At 41.4% G+C, this 27777-nt stretch overlaps 1 protein-coding gene across 1 annotated transcript in view; it reads left to right on the forward strand.

Annotated features, from left to right (window-relative positions):
- Positions 1-27777, forward strand: part of NCKAP5 (NCK associated protein 5) — a 436389-nt gene that overhangs the window by 186166 nt on the left and 222446 nt on the right. Inside the window, exon 5 of the mRNA XM_064156156.1 lies at positions 11153-11212. Coding sequence (XP_064012226.1) covers positions 11153-11212 — 60 coding nt within the window. The remainder of the gene's footprint in view (positions 1-11152; positions 11213-27777) is intronic.

Here is a 27777-nt window from a genome sequence, read left to right on the forward strand (position 1 = left end):
CTCCAGCAGAAATATGTTCCCCTGACTGAGAAGCATTGCTGGGTTTTAATAGTAGTCTTATTCTTGAGGGTGCAAAATGAAATTACAAGAAATAACAAACTCCTCCAATTTAAGCAGCAAAGTATTTGTAGACTCGCAGAATGTCAGGGGCTGGAAGGGACCTCAAAGGCTCATCTAGTCCAACTCCCCGGCCAGAGCAGGATCATCTATACCACTTCACACAGGAACATGTCCAGACAGGTTTTGAATATCTCCAAAAGGGAGACTCCACAACTCCCCTGGGCAGCCTGTTCAATGTTCTGTCACCCTCACAGTGAAAAAATTCCTCCTCATGTTTAAGTGAAATTTCCTATGCTTCACCCATTGCCCTTTGTCCTGTCACTGGGCATCACTGAGCAGAGCCTGGCTCCATCCTCCTGGCACTCACCCTTTACATAGTTGTAAACATTGATGAAGTCACCTCTCAGTCTCCTCCAAGCTAAAGAGTCCCAGCTCCCTCAGTCTCTCCTTGTAAAAGGGAGAGTTCTGAACGGCTTTGATTCTTTTCTGTATTTTCTCTGTGAGTGGAAGGTTGTTGCCGATTGCTGGCAGTTTGTACCAGAATGTGTTTGGTACTGAACAATTGTGTAAAGAGAAAAAAAGGTCGAGAGAGAAATCCAGTGGGTGAAAAATAAAATTGCTTCGGCTTTGCTTCTTATCCACAAACAAAGAAACAACAACAAAACCAAAAACAACACCACCAAAAAACACAACAACAACAAAACCACCACCAACTCCCCCCCCCCAAAAAAAAAAAAACCAAACAAAAGGATTATTTTTCTGAGATATTTTGATACTGAGTTTGAAGAGGATGTGAATGATGACTGGAAGGTTAAAGAGTGTGCAGTAAACGTTGGTCAGACAGAGGAAGGGCAGTAAGTGCCAACCTGTTTAAGAAAAACAGAAGTCCTGATGCTGGATGGATAAAAATGCATCCTTTCTGGATGGATAAAACCACATCATGCTGTGTAACACTTACTTACCCCCCCCCCCCCAAAAAAAAACCCAAAAAAAAGGACCACAAGGAGTACCAGGAATGTGTTGTGTTGATTTGGGAACAAAGGAGTAGAAAACAGAGGTAAGAGGCCAAGCAGTAATGAGGCAAAATCAGAGTTGTCTTTGAATTTTAAGAGCAAAACTGTAAAGCTTTGTAGGAAAGGGAGGAAAGTCTTTCTAAACATTCTCACAAACAAGAACTGGGTATATCACTAGGAGCAGATGGAGAGCTAGTTATGAAGAAAACAGCAGGGTCTGAGTTTGGTTGAGCCTAGTGTCCAAATTGTGTTTGGCTTAATGTCTAAAACCAGTGTGTTTGATTTTTGTTCCTTCCACCCCATTTTTGTTCAGTTATGCATGTGGTTCTTTTTTCTTTTTCTTCCTCTGAGGAACCTTCTTATTTCCTAGAAATACAAGAGGTGGCTTAGTGCTGTGTTTCTGGGATCTCTGGCTTACAGACCCACTTGCCTATACCTGTTGTCACTCTGCTGCAAATTCATTCAGTTTTAAAAGGTGCTAATTTTCTAATAGGATGTGGTACCAGCACTTTGCCTGAATGTTAGCCACGGATTTTAACAGGATTAGGAATTAGCAAAGATCTTCTGATACCCCTGTAAAGTGTCTGTGGAAGGAGTAGACACTGTGAGAAGTACCAGCAGTCTGGCAGCAGCCTGCTGCCATTGCTTGCTGTTAGTTTATGTCTTGAGTAGTTGTGGTTTAAAAAAAAAAGTGTCCATAATTTTCAGCCTTCTGCAAAACAACAGTTCTGACTTAATTTTTGTAGAGTACAACCTTCTAGATTTCAGCTAGCACCCTCTTAGACAACCTCAGGAGATAAGACTGAAGAAGTGAGAATTCTTTTGTGCTTTGATGCAGTGGTTGGGAAAGCAACGCTCCTGTTAAGTGTGTTGCATTTTATGTTAATAAACAAAGATCATTAACTGAAGACTGAAGTGCTGCCAATCCTGAATCTTTCATGAGCAATAAATTCTCATTAAAAATCCTTTGGGGAAATGCATATCCTTTCAGAAGAATTTCCACAGCACATCATCTCCATGTGACAAATCTCTAGAGAAATAATATATATGAGCAACCAGTGATTAGAGGATTTGTTAGCTCAACTTCCATGTCTCCTGCATAAAGAAAACCTTTTTTGCTTGTTTATTCTTTAGTTTTGTTGGTTGTTTTTTTTTTCTTAAGTCCAGCCATAGTGAAAAGAAAATTCACAGCTAATCCTGTTTGGATCACAATCAGAGAATTCTTCACATATTGAGATAGCTTCTGGATTCCAAATGTTTACTTTTTAAAAAGAATTAGCACAGGGAAGCAGTGTAGTGAAAAAACAGCAGAAGTTTGTATGCTGTTAAGATCTAATACTTCAAACCACATGTAAGATCCCTACCAGAAACACCACTGAGACTCCATCTATTCTAGAGAACAGCTTGATCTGGCTTAGGAATGAACAGCGAAACACCAACTAGGAACTTAGATACTAAAAGCTGAAAATGCTGCTAGGAGTGGTTAAACCATGGAGAAACAGTTACATGATCTCTAGTGGTCATGCAGTGCACAAGCTACAATGGTAGCTGGTTTGAAGTCTGGAGTAGAGCAAAAGTGAATCATAGAATCAACCAGATTGGAAGAGACCTCCAAGCTCATCCAGTCCAACTTATCACCTAGCCCTGTCCAATCAACTAGACCATGGCACTAAGTGCCTCATCCAGTCTTAGTTTTGAACACCTCCCCAGGCAGCCTATTCCAGTGGCAAATCACTCTCTCTGTGAAGAACTTCCTTCTAACATCCAGCCTATATCCAACCTGACAAAGTGCTGAATGATGGGTCAAAGAAAGACAAGATGTGAAAAGTACTCTTATGCTAAGTGGCTTTTTTCTAGGCCTTGCTCTGTCTCTTCTTGAATGTTTGTGAAAACAAACAATGTCTCAATGACTATGTAGAGAGAGCAGCTGTGTTAATATCTCTGCTCTTGCTTTCAATTTCACTGAGTCACAGAAAGCAAAATCTGACTCTTTTGAAAGTGACATCTGCTTTAGCGATATCTTCCTTGTGTTAGTGACTGATGTGTTGCCAGCCCTGTGTCAGCTGGGCTGAGCGGCCAAATGCCATGGACTTTGGTATTTCCATCAACAAGAACAGGTGTATTTTGGGATAGGGACCAAAAAGCATCTTGTGGGCAACTGAAATGAAGAGTGGCAGTTGTGGGTGTTGGAAATAAGGAGAGGTGAAAGGTGATGCCTTAAACGATTGTCTTTTTCCCATGGGCCAAGTTGTTACGTAGCAGTGATGCTGTGTCTCTGTCGTTACCCACTTTGAACCCAGCTGCACTATCAAGATAAATTGGGAGGTTTTCAGCAACCTGTCTCACTGTCTCATTTAAGGTAGCAAAGCTGCTGAACCATATACTACAGGTGAGTTAGTAGGGTATCAGAAGGGAGAGATGGTAGTGTAAAATTTGTTTTCCACACTGCTCTGTAGTGGAGAAGGCCATAAAAAATGACACAGTGAAAAAAGAAGATTAAAAACTACTGGTTTGTTTTAGTTAGAAAAATGCTGTGAAAGAATTAACAGACACTTGATACTATTTTAGAGCATTTTAGGGCTTTCATTAAGTAGATGCTTTCAGGTATTTTAAAGTAGCATCTCAAAAGAGGAGCAGGCAGTCATTCTTCGAGTAAAGGATGGGGATCTGTGTGCAACTGCTGCCCATATTATAATTTAAAGTTTCTTTTGCTGAATTAGTATTCCAAATTGCCTTCTATTTTATTTTTTTTCCCATTTGATCACTGAGTTTTTCCATGATGATAAGTGTTTGAGAATTTGGCAGCTTGCCTAATTGTGCAAATTCCCACTGTGTGCTTCCTGGATTGCAGCTTATTGGCAGAAACAATACACCATTAAATACAAATATTGCTGTTAATGTAACATTTAAATAGATAAATCAGTCAGGTACAGAAATTTCAAGCTGCAACAGTGTGAATTTATCAAACTGCTTTTGCTAGGTATTTCCTGGTGTGGATTGCAGAACAGAGACAATAAGGTTTGTAGTTCGTGTACCACTTCTAATAGTAATAACAACGTTTTAGTAGTTCATAGGATATGTTGAGTCAATAGGTTCATACAGGGATCAAGTCTGTGCAGAATTTCACCTTGCCAAAACCTGAACTGTGCTTTTTGATAAATGCAGGGTGTACACAACACATGGGTAATGTAATTTATAATGTCAAAACCTATACTTCCAGAGTTCAATACTGTAGTACTGTTTACTCTTAGGTGTTTGATGTTTCATACTGATGTTGCATAAAAGTCTGTAGTCAGGTGTAGAACTCTCTTGCCTGTTGCTGTTTACCGTTTGGACTTAGATTGAAATTGCTGGGATTGTTTAGCCTGGAGAAGAGGAGGCTCAGGGGTGACCTTATTGCTGTCTACAACTACCTGAGGGGTGGTTGTGGCCAGGAGGAGGTTGCTCTCTTCTCTCAGGTGGCCAGCGCCAGAACGAGAGGACACAGCCTCAGGCTGCACCAGGGGAGATTTAGGCTCGAGGTGAGGAGAAAGTTCTTCACTGAGATACTGGAATGGGCTGCCTGGGGAGGTGGTGGAGTCGCCGTCCCTGGGGCTGTTCAAGGCAAGATTGGAGGTGGCACTTGGTGCCATGGTCTAGCCTTGAGCTCTTTGGTAAAGGGTTGGACTTGATGATCTGTGAGGTCTCTTCCAACCCTGATGATACTGTGATACTGTGCATCTGTAAATCTGTCACATTTGTTTAGGAAAATGTTGGGGGTTTTCCTCCATTTTTGTGTTTCAGAAACAGTTCAGTTTCCCCCCTCCCTACCGCTTACTTCTTCCACCTGGAATCTCAGCCCAAACGAAAGACTTCAGAGCCTTTATATCTGGGAAAAAAATTTGCAGCTGAACACATTATCTTATGAATAATGGTCATAAGTGAGATGTTCCAGGAGATTTGTAAAATGATTGCTTGGTATAATTCATAATTATCCTGATGATTTGGCACTGTGTCTTACAGGCATTAATCTTTTATCCTACGACTGAATGCGTTTGTAGCTGGTAAGGAATCACTTTTTTTGCCTGTTTTTTTTTTGCTTAATAAAGAGACTGCTTTGGTTGTGATGGTTGGTGCCATCTCCATGTCTTGCCAAGGACCTGAAAGGGCAGGTCGGTGGCTCAATTTATTGTCATTCTGATTATTTAGCACTTACTAATGAATGTTATTTAAAGGTTTTATTGAAAAACATTTGGCTTTCCTAAATTTCTAAGGCTAAAAACTCTCTCAAAGCTCAGGAGGAAAAATAGCCACCTATGTTTGATACTACAGGCCCAAATATGTACAGAATCTGGGAGAAAGGCTGTGTTGTGAAGTCAGCTCTAATGCTGGAAGGAGACACCCCAACATTAAAAACCATATTTGAAATGGTCTGAAATACCAGTGGATCATTGAAGTGTGTAGGCTTGCACTTAGATTTGAATGTGCAAGACAATTAATGTCAGTGAAGTAGTAAAGATTGCCAGCATGGGAGAAGATGCTTCTGTTGAAAATGCATCGCTGCCTGTCCCCATGCACGTGCTTAGGACAGGAGAGTAGCTGTGCTTGAGTCGCTGTGCCAGGGATAATCTGCCCTGGACTCCTGGTAACCTTGCCTTTTGTAAATTCTTTACCATGGCTCTACCCCTCTTTTTATGCCAAAGGCAGCCACTTTGCTTTTATAATGAAGGCTCTGCTCCCACTCTCTGCCTTCTCCTTTCTGACCAGGGTACATGATGCTGCTCTGTGTCATGCCATGATTTCTTCCATGATATTTCTTTTGCATTTGATGTCATTTGTATGCTTCTGGAAAGTAGCTTAGATGATGTTCTTTGCACTTCTGCTTCAGATTTCATATCCATTAAAATTGGGGATGAGCCCATGGGGATTGCTGATACTTGTTTTAGATCACAGTCATAACGCTGTGGGTTTTTTTTCTTTATGTTAATTTCACCCAAATTAAATAAATTTTAAACAAATTACTACCTGTTTTGCTTGTCTGGATTTGGCAGTATCATGTCTTGTAGAAGAGAAGTTTAATGTAATCATGTTTTCTATATGCTTATCTTTTATTACAAATGCATTGGCAATAAATATGAATCTGTGCCTTGCTGGTGACTCATCCTATCTATTTGGCTGCTTTCTTGACGGCATTAGTACTTCAGTTACTGTAACTCCAGTCTCTGCAGTTACTGTATAGATAATTAAATAAAGCTTGTACTTTGCAGTGAAGGATTCTTTGCAAGATGACTCTCTTATTGCCAGCTCTAGTTCAACCACTGCGACTCTAAAATTCAGTTTCAAAATGCAAGTGACGCCAGCATCCATAAAGCACTGAGTGCCTCTCTTGTCCATGATCTTCAGTAGGAAGGAAGGTTGCAGCATCGCTGACCACTGCGACTGCAATGGGAGCTGAAAGAGGCGCATTAGTTCACTGCAGTTCTTCCACCCTCAGCTGTTCCCTTGTCAGATCTCATAGATTCAGTGAGGTCAAGCCTGGTCAGCATTTGGATAGGAAATCTTCCTGGAAAACCAGGAGTCAAAAGAAGCCAGGCTTGTGTCTCTCTGCACAGACTAGTGCTGCTACTAAGATGTTTTTCCATTCTTTTTTGACCATTGAAAATATGCCTGGATTTGGTATGACTGAGATCTTGGCAAATGGATAATTCAGCACATTTTGAAGGCATCTTTTATTTCATACTTTATTCAGAAGCTATTTTAAGTAATCTCATTCTGTGTTAGATGGAGAAGTAAAACCCTGTATCTAAGAGCTGCTGAATCTGAGGTTTCAAATTTAACATTTTATTTCAACATTTGGGAAGCTAAAGTTCTCTGCTGGAGTTTTTTGGGTTGGTTGTATTGATGTAAAATAGCACTGTTAGGAAGGGAAACGAAGAAAAAGGAACTCCTTCACACATCCAGTGTAGCTTTCATTGTGTTGTTTGATCTAAGGACATCTGTTACCAGATCAGGAACAGTATCAGCATTTGTCCAAAACTATGTCACAGGTGGGAGCTTGTGATTGCGTTGCCTACCCTGCCTTTATCCCTATGGACTGGAAGTTCGAGTAACATAGTTCTGTAGGGAAGCCTAAGCTGTGTTAGCTCTCACCGGCATATAATATAGGGGTGGGTTTTTTGTCTGCTAAGTTGAATGAGTTGAGCCCACAGGAAGGGAGGGTGAAGGGGAAATTCTGTTTTAAGGAGAGTTTGGAGTTTGCAGGATTATTTAGCACATTTGTGTTTTTCTTGGACTAAATAGGTTTTCCTCAAGCTAGTGTTTTTTAGAACAAGCTACTGCACTATCTACTAATGATACTGAGACTTGAAATGTATCTTTCTTCTATCCACACAGTGTTTGGTTCTATCTGAAAAGGACATAATTGAATCCTTGTTTGGCTCCTTTAATTATCTCTTTGCAGAGTTCTTGGCTGGCAGTTTTGCCACTTACAATGCAAATATTCAAACTTAAGAGCATAAACTGTGCTTTCAAAGAGTGTTTCTGTAAACGTTTTATCATTTGGTGGCTTTTCAAAAGCGAACATGAGAACTTCTCAATGAACATGGTTTAATTTTTTTAATCCTCAGAAGATTTTGTTTTCTTGCAGGTTGGCTGTTAATTAACTTTGTTAATTAATCATGCTATAAGGGATGAAACGTCCTTGATTAAAAATAAATAAAACTGTATAGCAACAAAGTAATGCTACTGATTCTTTTTTCTATATAAAAGCAAAGATTAAAAACCTCAAGATTAACTTTGAAGCTGCATGTCAAATACTCTTTGCAATTGAAACATCTGAAAGACTAAAGCAGCTGAAAGCTTATTACTCTTACAGCTCAGTTATAGTAAAATGCTTATCCAATTGTAACACTGCATTGAAAAATGAAGGCTTAAAATAGTTGCTCAAAGTGGTGTCTTAGTCAAAATGGCCTGAGATGGTGGGTGGTAACAAATAGGTTGATTTGGTTGTGTTTAGACATGAAATTCCTTGTTCTCTCTTGTCATGCATCTTTAAGAAGACTTCAACACTGCAAACTGGTGTTAAATGCTGTTAGCTTGTAACAGGGTTCTGACCACATTTCTCACCCATTATACCAGCCTATGTTTTAACACAGGTGGTGGGAAATGGCTCGCTGCAGGTGATGGGCCAAGTGCATCACAAGTGAATCTCTGTGGAAGGATCTTGGGGGTGTCTGTGGTCCAGAGGCATGTTGAGCCTCTGCTGCATATCCCACCTTGATGAAAGTAACGATCTGCAAAGGTCTGGCTGTGAGTTCTGTGCCTCCTTTGCCTGGGGAATCAAGAGGGAGAAGATGCTCTTGGATCTCTCTGAAGTGGGAGCACAGAGGTTGCCTGCTTCAAAGTTAACTTATCTTCAGATGCCCTTGGAACAGATGGCTTTTCTGTATCCACTTTTGAAAACTTTTTTCTCATTCATGACAATCAGGCTTCTTTTTCATCTTCTTCTATTAAAAAGTTCTGTTCCTAATAGCAGCAGTGTTGCAAACACAGTATAGAATCATAGAATCAACCAGGTTGGAAGAGACCTCCAAGATCATCCAGTCCAACCTATCCCCCAGCCCTAGCCAGTCAACCAGACCATGGCACTAAATGCCTCATTGAGTCTTTTCTTCAGCACCTCCAGGGACAGTGCTTCCACCACTTCCCTGGGCAGCCCATTCCAATGCAAATCACTCTCTCTGGCAAGAACTTTCTCCTAACACACAGCCTGTACTTCTCCCAGCATAACTTGAGACTGTGTCCCCTTGTTCTGTTGCTGCTTGCCTGGGAGAAGAGGCCACCCCCTACCTGGCTACAATGTCCCTTCAGGTAGTTGTAGGCAGCAATGAGGTCACCCCTGAGCCTCCTCTTCTCCAGGCTCAATAACCCCAGCTCCCTCAGCCTCTCCTCATAGGGTTTGTGTTCCAGGCCCCTCACCAGCTTTGTCATCCTTCTCTGGACACGTTCCAGTACCTCAACATCTGTCTTGAATTGAGGAGCCCAGAACTGGACACAGGACTCAAGGTGTGGCCTGACCAGTGCTGAGTACAGGGGAAAAATAACCTCCCTTGTCCTACTGGCCACACTGTTCCTGATGCAGGCCAGTATGAGAATATCAGTCTCTGCTTTTTTCCATTGGGGAAATCATTAGGGACATCCTTTCAGAACCTGTGGGATCCTCACCCAGAGAGCTTACAGTTAGGAGTAGCCTTCTTTGTGGATGGAGCTTAAATGGGAATTTACTCTGATAAAATTCCAGAAATGTGGACTGATTCCCTGCTGTAAGTAGCACAGAGAGACAACTAAGAGTATTCCTTGCATGGATGGAATAACTGAAATCTCTGCAGACCACTGGCAGCAAGGGCATGGGAGGAGCAATTTGTGGATAGCTTTGTTTTGTGGTTGTTTTTTTTTCCCCTTCAGCTTTTGTCATAAAATATATTTAGGCATTTGTTTTTCAATTAAAAAGTCAACCCCTCTTCAAAGGGTATCCTAGCTTTTTCCACTGAAACATACTCAGGCACTGAGGTGGTGCAAAAAGGCAGTGGGCTATTTCCAGCAGCTGAACTAAATCCTTAAAATAGGATTAACCAGTTTTGTAATTTGCCTGTGATCATATCAGTTCTGAAGAAGAAGGGCAATACACATCTTTTAGTAGCTGTTTTAAGGGTACCTGCATTAAGGCTGTCAGTGTTGTGCTGTCACCACTCTCAGTGGTTAATAAAGAGGACCCTGATACAATGTTATCGTTGGCTCTAGTTTTGCCATATGGTGGTTTCAACATCATGCACACTAACAAATTGCAGCATTGGCAATGCCTTTTGTTAATCTGGTTAATTCCACCAGCCAGCTGTGCCCGGAGTCTTGTGTTGGTGCAGTAAGCATGTGTGGGCAGTTGACTGTTAGGGACATTTACTCTATATACAACAGCTGCTGAAAGGGAGGGGGAGGACCAGTTTATCGATCCAAGCATACACTGAGCTATGGCTGCATCTGGGGTGGTGCAGGTCTTTCTTTCCAATTAGACCAATTAGAATTTCTGGGCAAAACACAAAATTATATATTCTGATTTTAAAATGTGTTCTTTTCCCTGGAAATTTCCAAAGTTATTCCCTGTAAGTAACTTATCTGCAAATTTTATGTTTTGATGTGAAATTCTTCATATGCTGATAAATTCCTGTGACCTTTCTGCAGGGTGCTTTTGTTTCAAAAATACATATTTTTCTTTAAGAGTAGTTTGCTTGAAAAGATATCTTTGTTTTTTTAAATTACAGTAGATTGCATAAGTCTCACTTGTTCTGTAAAGTATTTTCTTCTTTGTTGAGCTTCCAGGGCAAGCTCCTCTCTTCCCATACTCCTCCTGCAGCGGTTGGTTCCTGCACCACCTTTCACTGCCTGGGTTTTGTGGTTCACATGCTTTGTACTTAACTGTTTTGCCAGTCCATACGTTCTGAAAATCTCTTTACTTTTCCACTCTGATTCCTTTCCTAATTTTTTTTGTGTGGAAGTGTGTTGTGATCACCAGATCCTTAGCTAAGCAAATTGTTACTTGAGGCAAGCCAAACATCTGGATAAGGGTATTATATGCAAAAAGACTAAGAGAAATACTAATTCAGGACCTTCAAAATGAAGCACAGTATGTCTAGGAATAGAAGAGAGGGGTTTTTTTGTTTGTTTAATTTTTATGCATACATTTACTGATGATCTCACAGCCTTCCAGCTTGTGCTAATGTAGTGTGGAATAAAGGTGACGTGCGAGGTCGTAGGAAAATAAATACCACCATCTGATTTGCACGGTCTGTTTCCGTATTGCCAGTGTGATGAGCTACTTTGTTGTTTGAATGGAGCAAATAATTTTAAGATCCAGTTGATTTATTGACAGTTCTGTCAAACTGCCACAAAATGAAACAGTAATGGAGCCACTAAATATTGCAGAGGAACGTGGGGAGGAGAGCGAGGTCTGCCAGGAGGGTTACCCGAGCAATGTGCAGGAATGCCACCCCGATGGGGAAGCAGTGAAAAATGAACTGCTATTCACATGCTTTTCTTTCCATAGGGAGAAGCTGTCTGTGGCTCGGCTGCAGCGAGAAGTTGCACAGAGTAAGAGTGAAGGAGCAATGGTAAGCTGTGGCAACTCGCTGCTTTGCAATTTTTTTTGTCTTACTACTTCAGGCTGTAGGTACATTTTGTCTTGCTGAAGATTGGTCTCTGGAGCATTAAGACTGCCTCGGACATAATGATGGATTGCCAACAATGTATTCATAAGTCGGAGGAAACTCAAGGCTCTATCGTGGCTGCCTTGGGAAAGCTGTAGTAGAGAAAAGCTGTTTCCTTCTTCCTGCTGATGATGCTTACTGGAATTGGAAGCAGGGCAAGCACAGAAAGGCAATTTCAGATCAAAATGTGGTAGACTTACTTGCCTGTTAATCTTAGCCAACTGCAGAAAAATGGAAGAACAGAACCATGCAAGCTTAAAACCCCTTCAGTCTGTTAGTTTTGTAAATCACGTAACCCTCCTTCTATCTTTATTTTCCATGTAGCAATTTATGAGATTAGGCCTGTGACCAAAAGTTGAAATGGCAGATTTTTGGTTAACCATAAATCTCAATTTATGTAGTGCCTTATCTTTTCAAAACAATTTTCTTTAGGAGCCAACATGTGCTGAGTGTGCTTAATTACTTAATATCTAAGGAACTGTTCCCATCTGTTAAGGAGTTTGTTCGTTCTGGTCTCCAGATAAAATGTCTTAGGCTTCCATGGGATAAAGCACATCCATTCAAAAACATTAAATCCCAAACCAGTCTAAAATAGACTTGTGAAACTGCTTGTGATTTGAGTGAGTTGCATAGTTGGCTGTGAAAGAATTCAGTCCAAAGTTTGTTTAATGTAGTGGGGAGAAGTTGTAGAAGATCTCTGGGGAGAGGAATGGTCTTTAAAATCCCAACTGCCTCCAGTGAGTGCATTTTGTAAATCATTGTTAGTGACTGATACAATGAAATAAGATTTGTAGGGACTTAACTGACAGATAGGAGAAATGTACCGTGAATATGTAGCTCTCAATGTGCAGTAGAACTAGGGGAAGCTGGTGGGATGCTCTGCTAGCGTAGGGGCTTTTTAGAATGCCTTGTAGAGAAGGAAAGGAGATGGCTAGGATTTGCTCAGGTAGACACTGCTGATTGGCCCCAAGCCTCCACTCCTTGCCCAGTAGGCCATGGAGAGTTATTGCCCTCTCCCGTCCCAACAGTGGTCCCAATGTGTGTGCTTTTGGGTCTGCAGAATAGCTAGGTTCACAACCAGAAGACTTTGAGATGAGGTTTAAGCAGGTGGAAGGACTGCTCGCTGGGTAGACTTTTGTGTGTTTTGGGGCAGAAGTCCTGGCGGAACAAATTTCTGTCAGGTTAAGCTGCATTCCAAAAGTCTGTGACATAAGATTGCCAGTGCCTCTTGGAGGAATTTTGCCTGAGAAGAATGGCAAAGATGAGGCACTGGATTTGCAATTGCATTTTAGTTTTGAATGTAAACAAATTTCAAAATCTGAGAAGAGTAATTACTCTATTTGAAATATTTCCTTTAATTTTTTTTAAACTAGCTTTCCCTTGGAGGCATAGAAATAATTTATTGAGTGTAAAATGTACTTAGTGAGGTAATCCAAGACTTTATGAAATGAGCAATATTGATTAAACTTCTAGACCAAGTAAGGCTTGTCATGTGTGCACCCACCTTGTGATCTCATCTCACGAGGCTCAGACACTTTTTGCACCTTTTAATGTGGGCTCGCAGGATTAATCACATCGTCCTGCTAGCTGAAGTGTGATTTTGTGTAATTCGTTGAGAGGCTGAGTGTTGCAACACATTAGGAGCTGGTAGGTAGCTCTTCAGGGGTGCAGTCTTCCTCCAGGGTAAATATTAGGTGTTTTTTTCCTCTGAGAGGTAATTTCTAGAATTATGCTGCAGCTACAGCCGAGGACAATTGCTTTGAAGCTGTTGATGTATGGAAACTCCTTTGTGTCTCAGGGCTCAGAAACGGTGATTTTAATATGAAACACAGCAGTCAGCAATTAACATTAATGAACTTGCTTGGCTGTGAGCAGTGTGAGAGCAGTAAGGGTCCAGTAGATAGAGTATGTGAAGACGGAGGAGGCAAGGGATGAAGTAACTTGTGTAGGCTGGGGTGTGCAGCAAGGGGCTTGCAGCACGTACCAGTTCTGGAGCAAATACTTCACAGAAATTCACACTGAAATTTCGGTGAAGGATTCTGAGCCAGCTAGCCTCTGGCAAATGGTGAAACTTCCTCCAGAGAAGTGCTGGCAGGCAGCAGTCTGCCCGCAGGGTACTGAATCCCATGTGCTGCTCTTTTTGGTGTGATGGATATCCCCTCGGAGACAGCATGGAGTCCTCTGGGGCAGGCTGCCAGGATGCTGAGCACTGGTACCAGCCGGCTGCAGGATGCCCAGGGGGTTTTGCTCTGCTGTCACTGGCTGCAACTCTGTATAAAAGGGATGGCACCCCCTGCAGCCCCCCTGGCACTGACAGGCCTCAGCTTTATTTAATCACTAATTAGCTGATCGCCTTTACTTACTCCCATTTTCTGTTTTGTCTGCCTTGCTCATTGATTGGCATGAAGGTTCTTAGTGAACTGCCTCCTTCATTTGGGAAGTGCCCAGGTGACAGCACATGCCACCTTTAATGCCACTGTCAGTGCCTTGCTCAGTCTGGTGGAAAGCAGGGCTTGTAGCAGGCATGATGCTGGGCAGAGAGCATGAGGAGCGTGTGGCCATGCCACTCGCTACCTGGTGTCCCAGGAACTGTGTGAGGTATGGCACGAGCCTTTTGTCGAGTGGCACCTCTTGTCATACTTGATAGCATTTTTTGCTCCTTTTAGATAAATGCATCTTATTTGGGTTTTGAAGTCACAAATAGGTCATGAGAGTAAAAGGTGGCCATGTTATGTCAGCCCACACTCGTGTTTTGGGTGAGCAGAGTCAGCAGGGAATGTGTGCTCTCTCCCTGTGTGTGGTGCTTTGCTGCTGGCATGCTGGAGGGACACATGATGCTGTGGGTTTGCCCTGTCCTTCCTGCTTCCCATTTGGCACCTTTTTGATCACAGTGTGAGAAAGCTGTGGATACTCTTCCCTGTTGCCTTCCCAGCACAAATCAAGGGGAGAATATGCGCTTTAGGCTTTGCTTCCCTGCATGGGGGGTTGTCAGTTAGCCTTTGCTATAACCTTCAACCAGCTGTTGCCTTTTTGCATTTGTGCCTTGGAAGCAATGGGTGGGAAAAGCTCCTAGTGCTCAGGTTCACAGTGTCACAGGGATCGCTGCAGTGAGGTGGACACATACATAAGGTCAATAATGACAAATAAATACAAAGCATGTGCTGTAGAAACTATTACTCTGTGGTGTCTTTGCTCCAAAAATGGCTTTGTACATCTGTACAAATAAGTATCTGGTGAGTGATGATGAAATGCATGTTTATCAGATGTATTTCTGGGGAGACTTCAGCTGCCCCACAGTGCTCCCCATAAGAAATCTCTTCTTTTAATATGTCCCTGGGTGGCCTTTTTCGTGATTGAGTTGTTATTGGGAGTAGATAGTTATTGGAAGGTACTGCAGAAGATAATTCCTTTCAAGATAAATATTTATCACCAAAAATATCAAAATAGCCTGTAGTGTGTTTATTCCATACGATTATATGGAAAATCTGATAGAGTGGAGTGAGTATGTATGTATAAATAGAATAGGAGAACTGAATAAATTCAGACTGTAACTACCTGACAGTTGCTCAGGTGTCTTTATTTCAGGAACCACCATCAGTAAATATTGATTATTCATTACCAGAATGCACAATTACTTACTGCCATTTCATCTACTGAAAGTTTCAGGAGCACTGAGCCTGATTGCCAGGTGGCTCTTCCTGTCGCTCATGGCCTCTAATTCCATAATGTGCATGTTCGCAGTTTTCTCAGTCGTGCTGAGTCTGACTCATCAAAGATATTTTACCTTTTGTAAAGAGCATGATGATCACTTCATATGTGTACAGTTCTTATGGTATTTGATGGAGACTGTGCAGGTGTCTGTGGTGACAGAGATTCCATTCTTAAAATGAGCAGCTTTCGAAACAGATGACAAGTTTGTTTCAAAACATAGTAAAGACTGAAAACTGCTTTAGTTATCGAAGTGGTTTTTTTTTCAGCTGGGAGTCTGTGACTTTGTACCTTTAGAACACAGAACAAGATAAGCAAAGTGTTAATTTTTGCAAAATTTGCTTACCAGTAAACAGTGCCAGATTAGGAAAAATAGGAGGAAAATGTTGCCAGAGTTACAGTGCAGAGTCCTCCTGACAGGTTACTTGCTATGTTAACAGAAACAAGATTAAAAGCCTAACCTGAACCAAAAGTGTGCACAATGATGCCACCTTTTAATGACTTGGATTAATTGAATAATTACCCAGGAAAATGTTGCATATTTTATTTATTTGACACCTCTACTTGCACATTAGACCTCAGTTTGTACTTCTGCATCCAAGTCCTTTAATTCTGCTCTATTTTCCATTAGTTCAGTGGCCTGTAACCTACACAAAAGCAATTGTAGCACTCTAACAATTTAGCTGTGAAGGTTAAAGTGGGATGAATCTGCCTTTTATATCTACATGGGTTTCACTTAGGGTGGGCCCTAGGCTCTGATTTACCATGTGTCCTGCTGCGTCTTTAAGTGATGCAAAGTGATTATCATGGGCTCTTCCTGGTACCCATCTATTCCACACCTGCACCCTTTTGTTAAAAACCCACCATGTTAAGTGAATGTGAGGTCCCCACTGAATAGGTTTCCACCCTCTGGTAATCCTTCTGCATCAGATTGATTTATGAATGTATCAGATTCTTTGTTAGCATGTAAACCACTAATTAATTTAAAGCTCTCTGTGGAAAAATTAAAGCCCTGGTTAAGGCTTTCAACAGGCTCAGATGGTGCTAATAATGGAAAAACAAGTTATATTAATGAGTTTTGATGCGATCAGCACAATTCTTGCTTTACAAACAGTTTTTTTCCTGTAAAAGAGTGGAGACTGCAAGTTTTAAAATAAAGAGTGGAAGAGGTAAAAAGGAAAGGCAGAAAAAAAAGTCGCAGAATCAGTAAGACATCCCATTGCTACTAGGAACTGAGTCACTTCTGCTTGTTACAACTTTCTTAAATGTCATGAGTTTAGATGTACGTAGCAGCCTCTCACAGAACCACAGGAAGTGCAAACCACTCTTTTTCCCAGTTTGAAACTGAGCTTCTAAAGTAATCAGCTCTGAAAAGATCTGTCTCTTCTTGTCATCGTGCATGGCCAAATTCAAGTGTTCACATGGAGATGGATGCGCTGAAGTGCAGAAAAGGTCTTGATTGATAGAGTATTAAAATCAGTAGAAAAACTCTGACCTTGTTTTCCTAATTCCAGGGTGTTTTGTATGTAATTTTAGTGGCATGGTCTCCCACTCAAACTTAGACTTCTAAACGTGGGTGCTAGTTTTCGGTTGGGAAGAAAGAGGAATGAGACCTTGGCTTGATGATGCTTCATTGTGCTGAGTGAAATGAAGTTGAAAATAGAAATCCAAATCTCCATCTCTGTCTGTAGGAAGCTGAAAATGCAGTTCTGGTAGCAGACCATGATTGTAGGAAATTGTACTTTTTCTGCACCTCTCCCAGGGGCTGCATTTACCTCTCCTGGCTCTCAGCACTGCCAAGGTACTTACTTGGCTCTGTAGTACCATCCTGGCTCTGTGGTCAGCACCACAGCTGATACTAATGCTGTCCCATTAATCAGCTATCAGGGAGTCCACTGAAAAGGAGCAAGGTCAGCATGTTCAGAGGCCCATCTCCTAACATCTGCACTATATACTTTATGGGAGAGGAGGGGGAATGCTGTGGCTGCTCTTGAGCTGGGGTCTTACAGATGGCAGCACAATGTACTGCTGCTAGCACGGAAGCGCTTTCTGTCACCGATGTGATGAATCTCTGCCATCGCCTCCAGCAGCTGGGAAGGCTGCTGTTGCAGAAGGACCCAGGTCATTCAAAAATAGATGATGTTTAGTAATAAATGAAGTGTTAAAGATGAGATATAAAAGGCTAAATTGTCTTTCCCAACTTCTGGGTTGTTACATCTATTGAAACATCTATCTGTGCTTCAATTAGAAAGTAGCAGAGAGGGAAAAGCAACTTCACTATTTAAAAATGTCTCTTTCGATATTAAATATCCGAAGTCAGAAAGAAGCAATCTGACCCTTGTGCTGCCTTCTCTGTGAAGCTGTCTGTCTATACACAGCTAGCTATGCTGTCTAGCTCCTTTTTCTTAGAAGCTTCATCATACAGCCCTTACAGAAACTCGGTGACATTAGTGGTAGTTAGCATCAATAATGATTATTGAAATTCTTTACAAGCCTAGTTTAATGCTCCCGGACCTCATTAGTTGTTCATACTTCATTAGGCCAAATGTCCTTATTCACAATTTTGCAGTTTTATCTTCTGAGGTTTTAAAGTAAAAGATTTTTAAAAAATTATTCTTGTTTCCCAACTGTTACTATTTTCCTGTTGTTGTTTGCTAATATGTAGGTGTTTTCAGGTTTTGTATTTTAAGACTTTTATGAAGCTATTGATTCTTTATGACTTAAAATTGCTGAGACGTTCCAAAACTCTTTTCCCTATGAAAGAAAACCAACTTGCTTGGCTCTGTGTTCCTGAACCAGAAGTAAGGAGAGCCTGATTGCCTCTGCTCAGAGTCGTCTGCCTTTCAAAGTCTGTGTTACTCTTTCCTGGTTAATTTCAGAGTCCGGTTTATTCTCTATGTTCCACAATACATCGCTAAAATCAATTTCCTTTCTTTCCATTGCTGTTTTAAGTGATGTGAGTGCCTGTGGGAAGGTGCTGGGCGCTGCGTCGCTGGTGGCCTCCCCGAGTCTGGCTTTCCACCAGGAGAGGGAGCTGCAGCCATTGCAAACAGCACCGACCTCCACAGCCCGGGTGAAGAGCTGGCGGGCGGCTTGCTGGAGTGCAATTCTTTCTGCCTTCACTGGGATTTAGGTTTGCTGGAGATGGAAGGTGCCAGATGCAGTATTTTAAAATATATAGGGCTTTGAATGGGCTCTTGGTATTTGCTCTTGCAAAGTTCTCCGTCCTTGGTTTTGATGTTTTCTTGCTCTGCTTGTCAAGGATAGTGTTGTAGACACTGGCACCATAAAGACCAAAGGGGCAAAAATAAGTTTCGCCCCTCAGCTGGAACTCAGTGAAGTGGTCTGTCTCTTCAACAAGTTTCTGTAAATATTTAGTTGACATGAAATGGAGTCAAACAGAATCATGTAAGAATCACTGAACACAGGAAAAAACCCCAAACCGTAAAAATGCATTTATGTAAGGTCCGTAAGAGAAACAGAGGCAATCCGTAGGAAGTATGTCATATCAGTTAATTGCCCTCAGGTAGAAATTGCCATTTATACATTAGATAACAAAGGCAGGGGATGCTGAAGCACAGAAAGGGCGCAGGCAGCCTTGCAGCATCTCTGGGTGTATTCAGTATCGCAGTGGCAGTTGGCTTCAGCGTGGAGCAAATCCTGCTTTGTGACTAGAAACAGATGTATCCTGCTCTAGGCAATACCTCACTGCCTAATAGGAGTGATGTGCCCATGCACTAATAACAGTGAATTGCAGCCATTTTCATATCAAAGGTTAAGCTCTGCAATCCTGAGCTCCTCCAGGCAATGACAGGAGTCGACTAGAAGAAGCCACATGCTCACTGGATTAATATTTGTGCAAGGATGACCTGAATAGAGGCACCGATCTGCAGGATGAAGAGGCAGAACATTTACAATCAGGTTTTATCCAAAGCAAGAAGGGAATCTCGGCTAGGACAAAATTAGTCACAACATCTGAGGCTCTGTAGAGGAAAGGTGAATGTGTGTGCTGGGCCAACAATCTGAATTAGATGCAAACCAGGAAAGTACATTTAAACAGATGACTAGTAGTGAAACTACTGTGATGTGCTTGGTATTGCAACTTGGGAAATAACCTATTACAAGTAAAAGAAATCACTGGATTTTTGGTTAGATTTTTGTTTGTTTGTTAGCTCGTGAGGCTTTTTCCCCAGTAATTAAACTTTTGGTGTAAAATTTATAATAACTAGCAATTCCAACTTACACCTAAAAGATCTGCTTACAGTGTTAGTTGTGGGAACAGAAAAAAGTAAATTTAAATATTGCTTTAGTGACTTTCTATGTGTGTTTGTGTGATATATGGTACTAATCCCTGCACAAACCAAAGAGGTTGTTGTCTGGGTCCAGAAGAATAACCTTTTTCCTCTAAATGGGACTGAAAAGGCCATTGGGAAGGGGAAAAGTTTCTGTATAAGGAAGGACAAAATTTGTGTACCAAGAGTATTGCTCAGTTGTACTGCTCCCATTAAAAGCTCATTTATTGAAATGAATGCAGTGCTCTTGAAACATGTAGTGTGAAATCAGTGCTGACCCTTGGAACGACTCAGCTTAAGTAGTGCTTTAAATTGCCTCATGTTAGAGTGAAACACTTTACTGCAACAAGTCCTTGTTCAGCCTCCAGTACAGTGGAGCCTTGATCCGTGTTTGCTCCATGGTACTAAGCCCAGTAAGGTACTGTTGTCGTCTCTAGTTTCCTCTGGGTGAAAAAAGAGAGAGTGGGAAGGGAGGAAAACAGAAAGAGAGAAAGGCAAAAAGAGAGGGAGAGAGTAGTCAGTTGAAGGTGAATGAAAAAGAGATAGCAGAAACTGGGGAAAACTGCTGGGCTATATACAACCACTCTCTGCAGGTGGATAGGAGAACTAGTTGCAGCTCATCTGAGCAAGATTTGAACTTGTCAATAATCTTTGTGGCATTAAGCTGCTTTAGCTTTGTTGATTTTTTTTCTCAGGGCAGAGCAATAATCATCTCTTTCCACAACTTCTGTTCAGGATTTAAAACAAGCATTAAAACATAGCAAGGAAATAATGACTTTCTCTACTGAACTTTTGTAGCTTTGCATAGTCATACAGCTTGAGCTAGCAATTTCAATACTTCCTTTCTTTCCCTCCCTACTCCAGTCTCATAAACTTTAATTCAGTTTTTGCTTTGTCAGGAATTTGCTTTTACATACTCTGTTTGTTTTGGCTCTGTGTCTGTTGCATTGTGATAAGGCATCTTTTGATATTCTATGGGATTTTTCATAATGAAGATCTCATGACATCGTTTTCCAAGTCTGGAACTGGTGATCAGACTTGCATGTCCTGCAAGAGGAGACTGTCTAGACTGTGGGAATGACTGTGATGTTTGGATTGTGTTATTTCCATACCGCTTGGCATGATGCACTCTGTAGCTATTCTGGAAACTAATAAAAGTGCTAGGCCTGATATAGGATGCTACCTGGCTGGGAAGTGACTTCACTCATATCCAAACTGTACTGATAAGTTGTGCTTTCTGTGCAGTACCCTGTTCTGTGACTTTGAATAACCACTGCTTCAAATCCCTGTTCACGGTACTCATAAAGGGTCCTAGCCTTTAAATTTGGTGTTCAGCAAGGCCTGGAGCTACTTCTTCCACCTTATTTCTTTACAATTTTGAAAAATAATTAATTTGTGATCTAAATTGCTCATTTGTAAACCAGGATTTATTCTCTACTACCGTTTGTCTAATTGCCTGTGTAGGCAGCAAACTCTTTAGGGAAGTGACAGGGTCTTACTGGGCTTCTAAATAGTGCCGAGAGCTGTTTTGAGCCTGGGGTGCTGATGTGCCATGAATAATCACAGCCTGGCTACTTGGGATGAATACCAAGAGAGGATTTGGCTCACTGTGCACAGTCCAAACGACTCATTACAGCTCTATGCTGCATGTTTGTGATTGGTATCAGTGGTGACACTGCTTATTTAGAAATTATTTCTGAGTGGTGGTGGAAAATTATTATCTCTTGGGAACACCCTATTTCTGGTGGTGTCTGTTAACAAGTGCTCTGCAACAGAGACTGGAAGAGTTTTCCATGGCCATTGCTAGAGGAATAGGTCAGAATTCCTAGGTTAATGCTAGAAGTCTTGCATTATCTACTGTTTCCCTTTATCTTTGATACTGAATTATCTCAGAAGGGAAAACTTGTCCTGTAGGAGATACAGTAGGAAAATATATACCTTAAATGAGAAACTGAAAAATAATTTTGTATTAAACTAGGCTTTGAGAGTTGTCAGCTGTGATAGTCTTAAAGGCAGGTTTTCAGTGGTTCTATCTTCCATCAGTTGAGGGAAACTGTTTGCAAACAGAAATGTAGGAGGGGGCAAGTGGAATTCAGCGTGTGAAGAACACATGAGATCTAATGCATTTCAAAAGTCAGAGCTTTGGAAAGAACAGGTTAGCAGAAAAGCTCTTGTGAATCTCCAGGAAACAAGAATACCAGCTCCTGGAAATGCTTTTAATCTAACAGTGACAGCAGAAACTTTTCTCAGCTTTGCTCTTTTCATGTAGCTAGTGACCTACATCTAGAAGCCAAGGCAGGAGCAGGACCAGTGGTACTCAATGGAGTGTGCCCCCCTATTGTCACAACAGCTGCAGAGTTGCATGTCTGTGCACCCTGGCTGCTATGAACCCAGCTCTGCTTGGCTTTGCTTGCACAGTCAGTGCAGGTACGGTGTTTCTTATCAGCCACCTATAAACAAAGATTATTTGTATTTCTTTTGTATTGAACTTGTTACTCAACTTGATGTCTTGAGTGACAGCAAGTTGTTTGCTATAGTAATACATTACTGTAGTTCCCAGAGGCACTGGTGAAGAGCAGATTTCCTATTCTGCAGATGCACAGCAAAATTTCTTTCTTGCCAAAGCCTCAAAGTCTAATTACAAAGAGTTTGCTAATCCACTCTTCATACTTCTTGTACCCAGTGAACAGACAATCTGTTATGGTGGTGATTCAGGAAGTCTGTAAAGCATTGGTGGGATACCCTGGTCTGAGACAGGGAGGGAGGGTCACTCTATGGCTTTTACAGAGCATCTGCCACTGCGAAGGAAGAGTGCACATAAGTGATGTGGAACCTCGGTGTGCTAGCCAAAACACACCACAAATTTAGAATGATTCTCCTGACTGCTGTTCCAGTGCTCTACATGGTAGAGAATGCACATGGGAAGTCTTGAGTGTTAATTATGTGATTATGTGGTTTATTGTAAAGGAACAGAACTTCTGCTCAGCCTAATAGCTGTAATTACTTCTGTTGGATTTTTTTCAACTAGTGTTGAAGATAGAAGAAGCAGAAACAGAAGAGAGTAGAGATGTACCCTTTAGTTTTAGCTTTCTTTAAAAAAAGAGATAATTTTACTTTTTCTCTTCAAGGAAATCAAACTAGCCCTCATAACTGTCAGCATTTGCTATTAAGTTAAAAGTAAGCAAACTGACAGATTTCTTTTTTTTAGTTATGTCTTAAATGAGAGATGTGCACATAACCATGTGGAGTTGAAAGATTAGAACAAACCATGTTTAGATACAGTCAAACAGTTACATGCTATGTACAAGGTTAAATGTGGAAATGAGAACTGTGCCAGGGATTTTTATAGCACAGTATCATCAAGGTTGGAAGAGACCTCATAGATCATCAAGTCCAACCCTTTACCACAGAGCTCAAGGCTAGACCATGGCACCAAGTGCCACCTCCAATCTTGCCTTGAACAGCCCCAGAGACGGTGACTCCACCACCTCCCCAGGCAGCCCATTCCAGTATCTCAGTGAAGAACTTTCTCCTCACCTCCAGCCTAAATTTCCCCTGGCGCAGCCTGAGGCTGTGTCCTCTCGTTCTGGTGCTGGCCACCTGAGAGAAGAGAGCAACCTCCCCCTGGCCACAACCACCCCTCAGGTAGTTCTGATCTTCTGCTGTGTAGAAATGTTTAGCCTTACCTGTGCCATAAGGGGGGCTAAAGGGATTAGAACCTGATTGGCATGAAGAGTAGAGCTGAATTCGGTCTTTAGAAACATGAAGAGCCATTTAAGTGTTACTGAGAAGTAGTACTGTGAAATGGTATTGGGTAAAGACCCAGGCTTTTAATTACTCCAGTTTGATCAGTGAACATATAAAAAACATAACACAGACTTGTTACTCTATTTTTTCAACTTCTGCCATGTACCAAGCTTGCAAACTCAGTCTAGCCCCTGAAAGTTGAGTCAGTTCCTCTGCTTGTGTGCGTCGTCAGCACTAATAAAGATTTTGCAGTGACAGCTCTGTTAAAAATACCATTGAAGGTGCGCCAGCCAACAGAACAACACCACATTTCCCTATCGCCTGTAGCAGTGCCTGCAGTGCTGAAGGAAGGAATATGATGAAGAGGTCCATTTGTCAGAGAACTAAAGCGATAGGACTCTGAATACATGCAAGGAACAGCTGAGTAAATAAGGTATCTTTTTTTGTAGTCACTTACAGGCCATAAATGGACTCTACAAACCAATACAGAAAAATTGTAATAAGATCTGACATGTTCATGAGCAATGCTGTAAAGAGCCTGGGAAAAAGAAATGTTGTATATGGAAAGGTAGCTAGCAGCAAAGTAGTGATGCCAGAGGTGTTAAGTGTGTCAGCTGAGAAAGGCCAATAGAAGTGTGTGTGTGAAAACTGAAGTATTGGTATATCCTAGGTCTGTGAGGGTCTGGTGGCACTGCAGATTGTTCTGAGATGCTTATTATGACTGGTATGCTTAAGTTCTACTTCTCCCATCTTCCCAGTTTTTCTCTAGACATAAATCTATTTCAGTTATCTTCATGTCCAGAGAAGGGCAACAAAGCTGGTTAGGGGCCTGGAGCACAAATCCTACGAGGAGAGGTTGAGGGAGCTGGGCCTGTTTAGCCTGGAGAAGAGGAGGCTCAGGGGTGATCTTATTACTGTCTACAACTACCTGAAGGGTCATTGTAGCCAGGTGGGGGGTGGCCTCTTCTCCCAGGCAACCAGCAATAGAACAAGGGGACACAGTCTCAAGTTGTGCCAGGGTAGGTATAGGCTGGATATTAGGAAGAAGTTCTTCACAGAGAGAGTGATTTCCCATTGGAATGGGCTGCCCAGGGAGGTGGTGGAGGCACCATCCCTGGGGGTCTTCAAGAAAAGCCTGGCTGAGGCACTGAGTGCCATGGTCTGGTTGATTGGATAGTGCTGGGTGCTAGGTTGGACTGGATGATCTTGGAGGTCTCTTCCAGCCTGGTTGATTCTATGATTCTATAGTATCCTATTTATTATCAGGAAATACAAATAGATTAATTGAGAATTCCAAAAAGTGAAGATGCCCTAACTTCCCCCCTACCCCAGCACCAGGGCAAAAATTACATGCTAGGTTATGAGTAAATCCTAGAGCTTCCTGGTGCAGCAAAGTGGAGTTCCCCTGGCCATTCCATTAAAGCCAAATAAAACTCTTAGAAGTGTGTTTTTTCCTACTGGTTATCTGATGTGTATCATGCTGCCTAACTCCTATCTCACTAATACAGATCCAAGTAGGAAATGCTTGATTCAGCCACATGCTTTTATTTGTTCTGTGAGCATTCACTCCCTTAGAAAAGTAACCATTTATATCATCTAAGGAGCACGTTGGTCAGTTGCAGAGGAGAAAACCCATTTGCTTTGAGTGCAGGCACACAGTGGTTTCAGATAAGGAAGAGTCATTTAGGATGTCACAGTCTCCCTGCTGGGGGTTATTGTCTCCACAGCAGAGTGGGTGGGGATTGTATTAGTGCTCCATCTTCTGCTTCACTGCACACCCACCAGGTTAGTTCAAAGCACGCCTGGTAGTGAGTTCAGTTGAACCGTCCGCTCTGCCCCATGCCCCATCCTGGGCCTCAAGCAGTTTTCTTATTTGGAAGGCTGGTGACTTCAGCTAGTAATCAGGAGTGATCAGAGTGGTACAGTGACCTCTTCTACCATTACAGCTGGATCTAGAAGAAACCTGGTGGCTGGTCCCTCCTTGTTACTTGTGCTCTGGGACTGTGTGCTCATTGCACACTTTAGAGAGCATAAAAGTGAATACTGCAGGTACTGCATTGCTTTGTATGACTACCATAAGTTAAAGTCAGTACCAGGCATAAACAGTGTAGCTTGAGTGACATCTCACCTTTCATTGTCTTCTTCCCCTGTTCCTTGTCTTTTACCCTTTCTACATACTATGATTTATTTATGGAAGGGCACTATTCCACTGTACCAAGTCCTCTTAAATGGACAGGCTTTAATGTTTGAGAAATTTAAGTCCAGAATGACTACAAATTCATGGCTTCTTTCCCCTGACTCTGTCTAGACTTTATAGCCACTGTCAAGTGTGTCAAAAATGCTGGGTTTTGTTAATGTTTACATAGTGGTGTATCAAAGTACTGTTACCTAGGTAAAAGGAACTTGAATAAATCTTCTGAGTCTGAACTGACCACCAGCTGCCATAATTCACAGGATTGTTATCTAAAGACACTCCAGACAATGCAGACAAGGTCTGGAAACTGGCTGCCTTGTAAAACTCCTTCTTTTGAAAGAATATCAGCTGTGGGAGTACACTGGTTTATAGAGCTCAAGGAATCCCTTCTCTCTTTATTCTTCAAGTCTGTGTCTGGACTGGATTTTCATCCAAACAGACAGCAAATATCTATTAAAAAACTTTATGAAGCAAAAGCATGGCATATCAGAAACTAAATGTGGTCTCAGCAAGTTCAAATGTGAAAGCCACCCTGAATTGTATTGCTGAGAGCACACCTCATACACCTCTACACTATGTGGTTGTCTTGAAGGTGTTGGTGTAGGTCCCAAAATGTCTATTGCACTTGAGAGATCTTCAGACAAATCTTCTGGCCCTCACTGCAAGGCTTCTGATCCAAGGTGGAGATTACTAAATATAGGCTATATCCCATGCAAGGGAGTCCCTTTCTAGGTAGTTGATCCTTTTCTAGATCACCTTGGTTCGTGTATTCCGACTGCTGCTTCTGTGAGGGAGCAGTTCAGTCCTCTGGCCTGTTTGTTGAAATAAATCTAGTGAAGAGGACCAAGAGAGATTTGCAGTCTGTCATCACTCGAACATTCAGCTCTCCAGGTGTAACTCTTCAAGTCTGTGAAATCTTTAGATACATAAATATAGGCTAGAACTCTCTTGCTTCTTAATGTTTTGGTGTCAGTTTTACTTATGCAAATGCATTGTTTTGTTCTGATGAAAAACTCAAACTGTGAAGCCTCAGTTGTATTTCTGTGCCCAGAGCTTTTGTTGCTCCAGACATCTTACCTTCTGTGTTTCATCCATTGTTACATCAATATCCCTGTAGGAAGTGTTCAAGAACAGCAGATCTAGTAGAAAATTGTGGGTGCGTCAAAAAATTGCCACTTTGCTGGCCTAAGTGTTTTGACTTTTGCAAATTGTTGCCTGCACATGTTCTTTTGTGCTGTTTTGTTCTTCAAAACTCAATTATTAGTGTACATTTTCCCTGAATCAAATGATTGGGAAACAGCTGGGCACAGCCAGGAATTTTGCTTGTTCGCAACTGGATTAATAAAGGCTCATTATAAACAAGTTAATGTTGGCTATAAAATTTTGCCTCTAATAAGAAAATATGGTATATATCTACTGTAAAAAAACCCAAACAAACACCTTTATGCTTGGTTAGACCTCTTAATATAATGCAAGTCACCTTATTAAAAAAAAAAATGTGCTTCAAAGGGCTTGGAATTATAATTAGCCATTAGAATCTGGTTCAAGGGAAAAAAATTCTTCTATTATTTATCAATTCCACTGTTTCTTATTTTAGTATTGACAGTTTTTTTCCTCACATTTCTGAATACTTGGTATTCATACAAATTATGTCTGTCTTAATAGTGTTTACAAGTTTTTATTTGATCTCGAAAAACATTTCATTATGTTTAATTTAGAGAAATGAGATTTTTTTAATTACTCTCTATAGAAACTATTAGAAGCTCAATTACATTTGCAAAATCATTTTTAAAATCATTATAATTTTAAGATTAATAATTCCTAAAAAAACAAACCAAACAAAATGCATGATCTAACTATGCAGGACTTTCAAGTTCACTGAGGTTATTCTTCCTACACCCCTCCCCCTATAAGGAAATAATGTCTAAAATGGAAACATTAATTTTGCTAAGAACTGAAGATCAATACAACTGGGCTAGCTGCTGTGAATTTGAATGAATAACATTTGTTTTATTAGGGAGACATGATTACCAAAAATATGTATTGCTTGCCTTCATTCACCATTGAAAATATGATACAGAGATGACCTTTAAGAAGTTGAGGAAGTGACAGCTACTGGGGATGCAAATGCTTTACCTGCATGAAGCATGCCTGTGCATATATTGCTGTCATGGACTGTGTATAACCACTGTGCCTATAGGTGTGTCTCTAGGCAAGGTGCTAAAAGAGGTCCACTTAGATGACTTCAGTTTATTAGTTCCAGGAAGATTATGAGTGGGTTTTTTTCATATTTAATGCCTTTTAAAGGTGACTCACAGAATTAAAGAGCTGTAAGAACTGCCTTGCAGAGGGCTGGCCACACACCATAGCTGTTGAAAGCAAGGAGCAGACAGTGCTGCTGGCCATGTAGCTCTGGGCTGAAAGGGCTTCTGAACTATTTTATTAATATTTTTTTCTGTAAAATAAATGTTGTCACAACTCCAGCTATGTACACAGTACTGCTCATATAATAGCCTGCCTAATTCAGA

The sequence above is a fragment of the Pogoniulus pusillus genome, chromosome 2 (genome assembly GCF_015220805.1).
Source record: "Pogoniulus pusillus isolate bPogPus1 chromosome 2, bPogPus1.pri, whole genome shotgun sequence".
NCBI classification, from domain to species: domain Eukaryota; kingdom Metazoa; phylum Chordata; class Aves; order Piciformes; family Lybiidae; genus Pogoniulus; species Pogoniulus pusillus.